This window comes from Actinia tenebrosa, unplaced genomic scaffold, assembly GCF_029948245.1.
Source record: "Actinia tenebrosa isolate PJP-AT-01 unplaced genomic scaffold, QUT_ActTen_1.0 PGA_scaffold4__44_contigs__length_22323623, whole genome shotgun sequence".
NCBI lineage: Eukaryota > Metazoa > Cnidaria > Anthozoa > Actiniaria > Actiniidae > Actinia > Actinia tenebrosa.
In genome coordinates this window covers 1017529-1029246 of record NW_028292581.1, presented here as the reverse complement: position 1 = coordinate 1029246, position 11718 = coordinate 1017529, and the positions used below count along the sequence as shown (strand labels likewise).

General features: G+C 34.9%; 2 protein-coding genes across 2 annotated transcripts; one reads left to right on the top strand and one right to left on the bottom strand.

The window, feature by feature from the left end:
• Window positions 1–934: 934 nt before the first annotated feature.
• Window positions 935–2868, top strand: LOC116300032 (uncharacterized). The gene is made up of 4 exons (XM_031708789.2): window positions 935–1074; window positions 1478–1506; window positions 1861–1932; window positions 2188–2868. Exons 1-4 carry the CDS (start codon window positions 979–981, stop codon window positions 2519–2521), a joined length of 531 nt encoding a protein of 176 aa, XP_031564649.1. The 5' UTR covers window positions 935–978; the 3' UTR covers window positions 2522–2868.
• A 628-nt stretch (window positions 2869–3496) lies between these two features.
• Window positions 3497–11656, bottom strand: LOC116300031 (snRNA-activating protein complex subunit 1). The gene is made up of 11 exons (XM_031708788.2): window positions 11531–11656; window positions 11395–11425; window positions 10034–10162; window positions 9367–9432; window positions 8655–8729; window positions 8110–8217; window positions 5712–5836; window positions 5317–5362; window positions 4686–4799; window positions 4514–4576; window positions 3497–3854 (listed from the first exon to the last, which is right to left on the bottom strand). The coding sequence occupies exons 1-11, from the start codon at window positions 11650–11652 to the stop codon at window positions 3771–3773; spliced, it is 963 nt and encodes a 320-aa protein (XP_031564648.2). The 5' UTR covers window positions 11653–11656; the 3' UTR covers window positions 3497–3770.
• Between the last annotated feature and the right edge of the window lie 62 nt (window positions 11657–11718).

Genomic DNA, 11718 nt, shown 5'->3' with positions numbered 1-11718 from the left:
TATATATATATATATATATATATATATATATATATATATATATATATATATATATCTCTTACCGTAGGACGGCGCATGAACCAACGATGCCAGCGAGGAGTCCAGATATTGGCGCGAGGCATTTTTAAGTCGCCCGATAATGGATTTTTTTAGGTCAGTGAGTACTTTTAATGCCAGAACAAACGGAAGCTTAAGATTTCTATAAAACTCGCATCCTCCTGTAATATATACTTCAGTCTTCGACAGTGTGCGCATAGAAGCTGAAGAAACCTGGAGTTTGTTTTTATAATTTTCTTGCATCGAAATAAGCGTTTTACTGCAGTTTTGTTTACCTTGGCTAATAACAAAAGGAATAATAGACTATTGATGGTTCAGTTTATTTGAAAAGGCCATTAAAATTAATATATTCGAGGAAAACACAATGAAAAATGCGCGCTTATATTTTACTCTCTTATATGCTCGTTATGCGGGCTTTCTGCATTATCAAACACCAAGGTTATTTTTACTGATTTTGAAGAAGGCGAGTGACGAAACACTAGTAGACAAGAGTCTGCACTTGAAAATTTCCTACTTAATTAACTATATAAAAATTGAAATTATAAAGATGAAATAAACAGCTGGTTTCTGTTCGTAATATATGATTAGCCCCTTTAATTGTAAGCTGCAGTCACTTGTCTGCAATCTATAATATGACTGAAGCGCGCAAATGCAGGTGGTGAGACTTGTTTATATGTCACTTGCTTTTTTAAAGTGAATGAAACGTGCAAAAATTAATTTTCACAGCATCAGTCGGAAAAGAAGTGAATTTGAATGAAAGTAAGAAGTAAATGGCTTTACAAGTAAAAGTGAATAGGAATAATGGTGTGTAGACACCCCTCCTCCATTGCGGGCCAGTTGACTTCTTCACTGTCACCACAGGAACCCCAATCAACATTTTGTTATGCCTCATTACGCATAACAAAAACAGGAAAAATTTGCATGTGTGGCGGACCGACAAAAATGGCAGGCGATACACGACTTGGTTCTTTCTTCAAAATCCAGCTGATTTACTCTTGTTGGATGTTCATAAAGAACGTAAGTCGTACAGTAACGTAGCATTGCACGATATTTCGGCGATAAGTATGGTATTCTAGCTTAAATAGTTGGTGAGTGGTTGCACCCTAATCAGTATTGATAATATAAACAACGTTAACCTAAGCATCATTCTGTATGAAGTGGAAATACTACTATAAGATTGTATATAAGTTACAAATACATGTTATTTTCTCAACAACAGACAAATATATAATATTAACTCTTATTTTAATCTTTACTTTTAAAAACATTTTCATCGCAACATTTTCATATTCCCCAGGATACGAAAAAGCACCTTGAAAAATGTATTTTCAATTTTGAAACAGCAGCTGAATAAATTAGCCTATAATTCTTAGCGGCAAATATTATTTTTACAGTGTAATAATTCTGTTGTTTCTTTTAGGTGGATGGATATCATTGTCATCCCGATTGGTACGTATTGATATGGTTTTTAATTTGTACAAATTTACTCTTCGAGACAACACTTAGCCTGCATATATTTTAACGATAACAAAAATACAAAGGAACGATTTTGATACTAGAGTTATCTTACTTGGCCCGTGGAAAAAAAAGCAGTAAGAATATTACTTATTAGTAGACGCAAATTATTCAACTTTGTTTACATGTAACGGGCCAAGTATAAAAATCACTATATCTATAGGGCCTAGGTGGAATAGCTTGATAGGCTATTTTGAAATTAGGCTAGTAAGGAAAGTGTTTTATTGCTGTTTTTTTACATTGTTAAGGAAAACAAAATCTGATTACTGTAATTATTTCAAAATACAGGTGTAACTACAATGAATACTGTTGTGGAGATGATATGTGTTGTGATTATTTGACAGGATACTGGTATATATGGTAAGATAATTATCAGCTATGAATTATTAACGATTATTAATACTATGTACGCTCATATGAGCAGGCTGTATGGAAGGGAGACGTTCTTAGGAAGATAATAGAATGGGGATAGAATGAGAGGAAAAGGAAAGACCTTCCATTTCCTCCTCTTTTGCTCCCCTTTTCCTTTTCCTTGCTTTGGAAATGTATTTTTCCGACCAACTTAAATTTCACAAATTTTTAAACAACTGAAAAGGGTACCTTTTACTTTCCAAGGTTGATTGGAGGTGTCATGATCTTTTCATTTACTATGGTCTGTTGCTGGATGAGATGTTTCAGACTACGTTCTCAAGAATCACATGACCACCCCAAAGGATATGTCTCATATGGCTTGACATCAAACTATGGAGAACCTCTATATGTACACCAGCAACCACACGGCCATTACTATGGAGCAGCACCTACAGAAATGCAGTACATTGCTACAAGCAGGAAGGGAGATATCCCACAAACAGAAGAGGAAGCAAGGCTGCGATCAGCTGCATACTATCCTCCACCATATACTTATGTCGAGAGAAAGCCTCCTACTGCACCTCCATATGAGCCTTAGAAGTTTGCATTAAAAATTGTATCTGATATCCTGTTGAATTTTGGGTTGGCTATCACTAAAGTCCTACATAAAGGTTGGGGTAATGTAATGTAACCCATGAAGTGTAGCATTATCAACTAGTGTTTTTCCTGCTTGATGGAATCGGGGTAAGAAATGTTAAATGAGAATTAAGCCTGCATAATATTATATTGTCACCACCTGTCTAGCAGAAAAAGAAAATAGGGAAAACAAAAGCATAAAATGAAGGGGTTTAACACAGTCAAGTATTTTCGAAACATAATGAACTATTTTCATTGGTGTAATAAATTATGAATTATAGACAGAAAAATAAACAAATTTTTGAACAATTCGTGAATATTATAATAAGTATTAAAATTATATCAGTATCAGGTCCATGTTGGAATACACCAATTCCACATTCATTACTCTACCTCCTTAGTTACTGTTGCTACGTCAGACAAGATAAAAATCTGTCTTGATATACAGCATGGAACAGACACTGATTGCTGAACATTGTAAATGTCTGTCTTAGAACCAATGCATTCCAAAGGTATATTAATTAAGAAGACTCGATAACTACTAAAAAATCTTATGGATTTCAGTTTGTTGGTCGGACATTCTGTATTCCATTGGGAAAACTACCCATCGTTTGGGTGGACACTCATTATAGCTGGGATCAGTCTATAGCCCATGTTTGATATCTTTAAATTCAGACTTTATCGCAAGGGTTTAGTTATATAATACTTCATGTATGGTACAAAAACATGAAATGTAGGATTTGGGATAAAATGTATAGATTTGAATAAAAAACATGACCTTTTGGCTAAAACTAGTGATAGCCTTCATCAAATACTCCAGTTAGCCTGGATATTATGATATCCAATATTTATGAAAGGAGTGTTCAGAGAGAAATTAATTTTTTTTATATAAATTCCTCTCATTTAAAGTGGTCAAAATTAAATCTCTTACTACTACTACTAATAATAAATACGTTCTTATATAGCGCATTATAGATTCTCAATGCTCTTTACAAATATTACGATGAAATGTTAAGTGAAAAAATAGATTAAAGTTACAAATTGAACAAAAATGTTTTTAGTTTTCTAACCTCCCTGTAGACCCCATATTCCCATTTATAATTTTCAAAACAATTTATATTTGAATTGTCAATGTTTTTATCAGCTTTTTAAAGATTATTGATGAAAACATAAGATCATACAAAATAATATTCCATTTACATTACGTGGTGTTATTTGTCATCTTTCTGTCTTTTAGTATTTGTACTATCATCCTCAGCTGCAGTTGGTTTTAAGTGTCGCATACTGCGCGATACCTGAAAATATGTAACATTTATTTATATATTATCATTTATTTGGTGCTTGTTGTCATTGGCACTTAAAACTGTTCTTTGCAGACAGTTGAATGCAATAAGCCTTTCTGGAATTAGGAAGGGGATTGGGGCTGAGTGAAAATATTTATCTCATTAACAAATGATCCCCATCATACAAAAGATCATAATGATATTAGTACTATAACCAAGTTTGAGCATGTTTGGATGAATATCTATCAAGTGGCAAGCATTCAAAAGTTGCAAAAATGAGAAAGAAAGTACATATAAGTACATAATTATGCATGTAAAATATATGTATATCTCATAGGCATTACACTGATCCTTTGAAACGACAGGTTCATGTCAGAGGGGGATCCAGGGGAGGTAAAAAAGGTGGCTAGTCACCCCCCTTTTGCTTAAATTTCTCAGTATCTTGTTAGTAACTGTCACGCCCCTTTTCTTCAAACTCCTGGTAAAACCTTTGTAATGGTCACCCCCCTTCTATAATTCCTGGATCCGCCCCTGCATGTAATACACACTATAGACTTAAGTTGTATCTGTGTATATTTAGGATGTTTGTTGATAGCTAAGGTTCTATTTTTGCCTGTAGTAGTTTCCAAAAATGGTTTTATAATTGTTATCATTAATTAATGGTTACTTACCTTTCCAACTTGTGAAAATGACCTTTTCTTGATTTGCTCAAGTAATTTTGCCCTTGTCGCAGACTACAATGAAAGGATATAATATGATTACTGGTAGCTAGACAGGAATAAGAAATAATGCTGTTTGGTTCCAGCTGGACAACATTTAGCCAGTATATAAATAGTTACAAACCTCTGTCAAAGTGTTTTGTGTTAGGTCATCCACTGCAGATATCCTTGGTCTGTTTTTCTCGAAATTATCATCTGGTATCATGAGGATGGTGCTTTTCCTTTGATTCAGGACATGCTGTTTACAACAAGATATGCCATCATGTACGATAAAGCAATGAAGTAACAAATATGACTAGGCTGAAATATTTTAACTGATATACATTCATCATGCAGAGTACACTGTTATGATCCTTAGATCAATATAAAAAATCTATTAGTTTTGGTCATATTAGAGCATCACAACAGAGCCTAAGCTCCTTAAGATATGAAAGCCCAAAGATCAAATTGGAATTTGGTAGTTGATTTTTAAGGAGAGAGAAAAACTGGAACACGGCAGTGTTCTAGAGAAAAGACCACAAAGTAAAGGAGAGAATCGACAAGCAACTCCCCTCACATTGCAAACTGAGCTGGGAATTCAACATCACATTAGTGAGAGGCGACGCATCATATTTATGATCATAGCAAAGATAACACTCAATTATCATTTAACCCAGTTGTTGAGATTCTGTAAATGAAGAGATCGTTAGAAGCATGCTATTAAAATTTTCCCTACTAAAATAAACATATAGAATAATGGTTTCATAATACTGTACCTTAAGGCATCTATTTTGTTTCCATTTATCAAATGTTTCTATGTCTCTAAAAACAATAATTATTTAGCAAGTAAAGTAAAGTAAAAGTAAAAGTGAAAGTGAAAGTGAAAGTGAAAGTGAAAGTGAAAGTAAAAGTAAAAGTAAAAGTAAAAGTAAAAGTAAAAGTAAAAGTAAAAGTAAAAGTAAAAGTAAAAGTAAAAGTAAAAGTTATAAAAAAAATTCCTTTTTTTCTTGAATTTTAAGTCTAAGTGTTAGCACTCTTTCCAAAGCCGGGAAAGTTTTTTTAATGTATCGGTCAAAAAGTGGGTTAGAGGATAAGAGTCGAAGGGGATCTATAGAATATCTTTCAGAAATATTAAAAAAATCCAAATAGAAAAAAAAAAAGATAAAAATACCTTGCAATATCCACAGCAAGGCCTGTATGAACAACATCTAAAGCACTCTTGCTAAGACTGGTATCTTCAAAGGAGAAAAGTCTTTCTCTTGTGTTTTGGTATTTATTATGAATTTTGTGTATTCGCTGAAAGAAGAAAACATCTCTCCAGTCAAAACTGCAAGGCTAGTATAACGATACTTCACCAAGATAATATTATAGTAGTAATAAATTATGCGTTCGGTGTGTATATAATGAAATAGAGAGAATAAGAGAAAAATATCAAATGCCCTTGGCAGGATTCGAACCCACGTCTTCGGTATTCTAGTCCGATGTGTTAACCACTACACTACAAGGACCAACCACGATGGTAACGCAGCCGGAATATGAAATGTAGGGTACTCGTGAGGATCCCAGAGCAATATTTTTTCTTTATAGATAAGTTGAACACCGTAAATATGTACGCAAAGAATAGACATAGTATAGTAGTAGTAAATTATGCGTTCGGTGTGTATATAATGAAATAGAGAGAATAAGAGAAAAATATCAAATGCCTAAGATATCAAGATAATATTAGGTCATTTGCAGGGCATAATCACATGAGTGTTACTTTCCTGCCTTAAGTAGAGTCTCCTGTGTTGGCAATTCTTGCTAAGAATCATCAACATAGGAGACTCTGCAAGCAGGGAAGACATTACTGGCTGGCAAAAAAATTCAGATTTTCTTTGTTTAAATAACATTTGCTGCATTTAACGTCATATCCAAAACCTTAACGGTTAGAGCCAGGCTGCTGATTTATTCTGACTGTACGTGGCTGCGTGATGTGGTCCGTACAGTATACAGTCAATTCAAAAAACGTTGTCCTCGACCGGCTAAAGCCTACACGACTGGACCGAAAGGAAAATGGGTAAAAACCACTGAAGCGGTTAAATATTCGTTCTGAATTAATTGTTCTCGCTAGTAATAAGATAATAATGGCGAGAAACAATCCATCAAATGCATGTCTTTGGGTTTAGGGAAAGAAAAACAAAGTAGTTATGATTCAGTTCACAATTTCGAAAATATGAAGGCATTGAAAAAATATTTCCTTCAACGCTTCCCGCTCGCCTACGAAGGTTCGTGCTGTAAACCAGGCATAACTAGTCAGATAAAATTATGGAGTCAACTCGGCTTCAATGATTTCTACCCAGAGTTCCTTTCGGTCCAGTCGCGTAGGCTTAAGTTGGTCGACGACAACATTTTTTGAATTGACTGTATGCTTCACCCATTGTACCCGTGCCAACCATAGAGTCTCCAGTAGCTCAGTGGTTAGAGCCTCCAACTAGTATCTGGAGGGTCATGGGTTTGATTCCCGTCTGGGGCTCAGATTTTATTCCAGAGTCAGACGTTATTCCAATCTTCTTTCATATGTTATTCTATTCTATTCCTTTATCCAAAACCTTAACCATAATATTTTTTTCTCTTAGAAATACTTAGCATAAAAAAATTGTTTGCCATCTGGAAGTGCTATATCACTGTTCTTCAATAAGAATTTGAACTTGCAGCTGAATTGATAGCATTGGTATGTCTGGTTGACAAATACCTTTTAAACCAGTGTTTATTTTGTTAATTCCCCCTTCAAAGACAACAAGCACAGATATTGTGTGGACTTGATAATCCTTTTGTATTCACAAAATGTGTACATGTATCATGTACTGTATATAATGTTGCAATACATGAATGAAAGGATTTACAGCACATTTCATGTTTCTGTGACCTACAGATGTCTGATATTTTGGCCTCCATCAATCATATTTGCAATGAGCTGGGTACATTCTGATCGTGAGGGATAAATATTCTCATGACTCAACAGCCTGTTGAGTTGCTGGAATATTTATCACTGGTGATTCGAATGACAAGGAATGCACTCCACCTGTCCTAAATTTAACTGACAGGCCAAAACATTGGACCTATGGAGTTGGTTCACAGGGTTCGTGCTGAGGTAACCACTTAAAATTCAAGTACTATTCAAGGAGTATACAAGGACCCAAAAATGAATTTGCAAGGAGTATGTTCAGCTAACTATGCCAAGGTTTTACACAGTGGTTGCACATGGCAGACTTTCAGATTTTTCAATCTTTCTGACTAGATCTATTTCAGAACCTTGCAAGTAACGATCAAAGCAAAAATTCAACGAGTTTTCAAGGAGTTTTGCTAAAATCGTAAAATTCAAGAGCTTTTCAAGTGCCCTTGAAAACGTAAATTAAATTCAAGGAGTTCAGTTATAGAAACACGAAACAGGCTGTAAAATTCACCATCACAGTCTTCAACTTGGAAGGGTGGAAATTTAGTTGTACATACTAGGTAGCTTAGTAGTACAAGAGAATATAATTATTACTGAGTCATTTATATATTTTTTTAGAGAACTGCAGTACACATACCTCTAGCATTCCACATGTTTTATCTATTACTTGATTAGCTTCAAGTGCTATTGCAGCAGTATGCTCTCCTTCTCTAGATGTAATGCCATCTCGTGAGCCATATGCAATCTATAGGAACATGAAGCATGACAATAGGATATTCAAAAATCAATAGGTCAAGTTAATTAAATAATTTTTAATAATACAATAAAACATATTGTAAATAGAGGATAACACTTGACAGTAAATCAGTTGAGTGATAAACTCATGGTCCTCTTTTAATGTTTCTAGTTGATTAGCGATAGGACTGCAATTAACCTGGTCCAAGCCACATGAAGGTCTAACTATTTGTAAATGTAATTACAAAGGCAGCACCATTTCCTCAGTTATTTTAAGACCCTGAGTGTTGGTCTGGCTGGGACTCTAACCATATTCTCCCATACAACAGACCAACGCTCTTACCAACGAAGTTAACTGGGCAGCTTACAATAATTGTCAAAAATCAATTGAAATCATTTGGTCACATAACACAGATCAATGCATGTTGTCAATCACTTTTAACTCACCTGGGTTGGTAAGGCACAAAACAAAAATGCCTTTGAGTTTTTTAACGATCTTAGAATGAAATCTGCATCATGGTGCTACATGGAAATAAATAAGTATTTAGCCAAGTATAGACTGATTGATTCCATAAGTCCATCTCAGTTCGCTCTCTGAGCATAAATGAAAACTATGACTTATGGAATCAGTCTAAGCCAAATTTTAAAAATTTTTTATTTATTTACTTGGTTTTCTAGTGAGGACAGGGGCACCACAACAACAAAGCAAATTACTGTGTGCACTGTATAGTGACTATAAACACATGTACTGAAGTAGGTCATCACCAGCATCTTCAGTGGGTTTTTATAGCTGCATTATAACAGGGTCATATTGAAGTCAGACAGGGCCAATATTGGTTTTAAGTCTTGTCCAAGGATTACAAGAATAGAAATATAACAAAGATGGTGGAGACATTAAACAAATTTGTAAGTGGGGTTGGATTCCTATTTTAATATAAGGCTTGTTAATTTGTTTTCCATTAATGTTCATTTGGGATGGATCTTTCTCTGATTATGTGAATAAGAGAGGAAGGGTTTCAGCAATAATTTAAAAAAAAAAATTTCAAATTATGGTATAATGTAATCATTAGTTAAATTTTCTGATATTCCTTATATAAATCCCAGGCAATACAAGATGGATTCAGTACAGTAACCAATAATAACTAGTTAAGACACTAACTTTGAGATAAATTAACTCTTCATGTAGATCTTTCAGATTATTCCATGTTAGTATAGTCATTCTTATCTGCAACAAAAAGTAAATACAGTATGATTCATGTTGATCCCACTCCATCGATCAAACTGATGTCAGATTGATAATTAATCCTTATTACTCCCAATAAAAAAAGTGATAACAGATAATTTTGAATGGGGTATGGGCGTAAGGTGAGGACTTGAGTGTTGTGTGTCTTTTTTGTGTGGAAACTTAAAGTCCTAGAGCTTTTCTTAGCTTGACAAATAAGGTGTTTTCTGGTCTGGCTTTAGCACAGGTAGCCCATACACTTATGATGGGGGAGCGTCATCTAAACCTGAATGAAATGAGCTGAAATTAAGCCATGGGGCTGTTCAGTGCATCAACAACTCACAGTGAGAGTTTTCTTTGATTTTATTGATTTTCAAGCAGAAAAATGATTCAAAAATACCCATATAATCTTTGTCTGTCTGTCTGTCTCTTGATTGATTCAGTTATTCAACACTAACTATGAGCCTGGGCTACCTGTGGCTTTAGTACAAAAAACACCTTATTTTAAGGCATGTCAAAAAACAAAAAAAATATGTCACCAAAACTAGACCATTATTTATTATGCTCAGTGCACACCTTCTCCATTTCTTCAACTAGAACATACCTTAATTTTAGGATTGCAAAGCTGAGTACTATACACACCATACAGTGCATAGATAGCACCTACTCTATATATGAATGTACAGGATGGTGACAAGTAGGATAAGATTATACGGTAGAGATACTCTGTTATCTGGAAATAGAAAAAAACACAGAATATACAATAACCTCATAGGAATGGACTACCACCCTCATAGTAGTGTACATCTAACATGCATGTCTCCATATCATTTCAGAAGTTATAAATAAACTGAACAAAAACCAATAGATATTTGAATTATTGCTGTGAGCTATCAGGCGAGCAGCAACACTAATCTTGCACTATGTGGTCTTCCTGTGTTACAGATGATAGCTAAAATCTTGATTTGATAAATTTTGTGTCAGTTTGTGAAGATGATTTTCAGGAGCCTTTCAGTACTTTTGAACTGGGGTCATTAAATCTAGCATTTGAACACGTGCCTGGGGTCATTACAGCCATTTTCAATCACACGTGCACCGCTCTAGGAATTGCTTTTTTTGCGACGAAGTAATTTTTTGGTAGACATCAATCAAGGCATTTCCATGACATTATTTATGCACATGCCCTTATAGCTTCGTGTTTTCCTGACAATGTTATGGAAATGCCTTGTTCTTCGTTGCGACAAAATAATTGCTAGAGGAGTGTGATTGAGAATGGCTGTAAATCATGCATTTGAACACTTGTGTTTATCAAGCTGTGGCTTGTCAAGTTTAAATTCTGATTTCATTGTTCTGGGATCATTAAATCATGCATTTCAACACGTGTGTTTATTGAGCTTAATTCTGATTCATTTGTGGTTCACTCATCTAAGTAAAGTATTTCATTGTTAAATTATGTCATACTTCAAGTTTATCTATTGCTGGAAGTATTCATCAAGGTGACGAATGATTTAGCAAGCTTTCAAAGGGAAGACAATGTCTCTTATGAGCTTTTCAGCTGCTGTTAAGTGCCCAGTCGCTGCCAGTTCTGCAATGGCAGACCGAAAAAATCGACGAAATCCTAATGCAAGGAGACTTGTTGTACTTGAATGCTCTTGAAAGCAGTCTTATTCCAGACAAAGAAACTGCTGTCCCTGAATTATCCATGTTCGACATCCTTTAGAGGTGGATCCCCTTGAATCCCTAAAACCCCTATTTGTATGAGCCATTCCATTTCATATGTGTTCCTCCCTAATAAGGGGTCTGGATATCCATGGGGGAGGGGGAGGTTGTCTTTATGGCTTATAACCAATAGGATGACAACTATTTTAATGGTTAACTGGTTAACCAAAGCTAAGTTGGCTTATAATAAAAGTGAGTTTACCTTACAAACTACAACTGAATTTATAAGACTCAAAAACAACTTACTTGAATTCGACCATTGGCATCTTTTCTCCCACTAAAAACAACCAAAAAGAAAGGCACAATTTATAGTTGTCATTTCCAGGGTCATTCATCAATCGTTATCATGTCAAGAAGGACAAACGGAACATTCACTGCTTACCAATGTATAAGTGAAAAGTTCATCTCTCTCCATAATTCAGAAAATACTTCGAATCTCACTGTGCCACGGCTTTCGAACCGAGATAACAGCAAACGACAATCTTCTACCAAACCTTCTGCCATTTTGGTTAACTTGACACAGGCAACCCAAGCAAGGACTCGATATCAACTTCGAGTCTGGGTTTCCTG

What these genes read in the sequence shown, in the direction of transcription:
- LOC116300032 (XM_031708789.2), top strand. Translation starts at nt 979, where the DNA reads ATGTGTGGCGGACCGACAAAAATGGCAGGCGATACACGACTTGGTTCT. An exon ending in TATCATTGTCATCCCGATTG is followed by an intron (nt 1,507 to 1,860) that starts GTACGTATTGAT and finishes TTCAAAATACAG; the next exon opens with GTGTAACTACAATGAATACT. An exon ending in ACAGGATACTGGTATATATG is followed by an intron (nt 1,933 to 2,187) that starts GTAAGATAATTA and finishes TTACTTTCCAAG; the next exon opens with GTTGATTGGAGGTGTCATGA.
- LOC116300031 (XM_031708788.2), bottom strand. Translation starts at nt 11,652, where the DNA reads ATGGCAGAAGGTTTGGTAGAAGATTGTCGTTTGCTGTTATCTCGGTTC. An exon ending in TTTGTGCCTTACCAACCCAG is followed by an intron (nt 8,218 to 8,654) that starts GTGAGTTAAAAG and finishes ATGTTCCTATAG; the next exon opens with ATTGCATATGGCTCACGAGA. An exon ending in CACAAAACACTTTGACAGAG is followed by an intron (nt 4,577 to 4,685) that starts GTTTGTAACTAT and finishes CTTTCATTGTAG; the next exon opens with TCTGCGACAAGGGCAAAATT.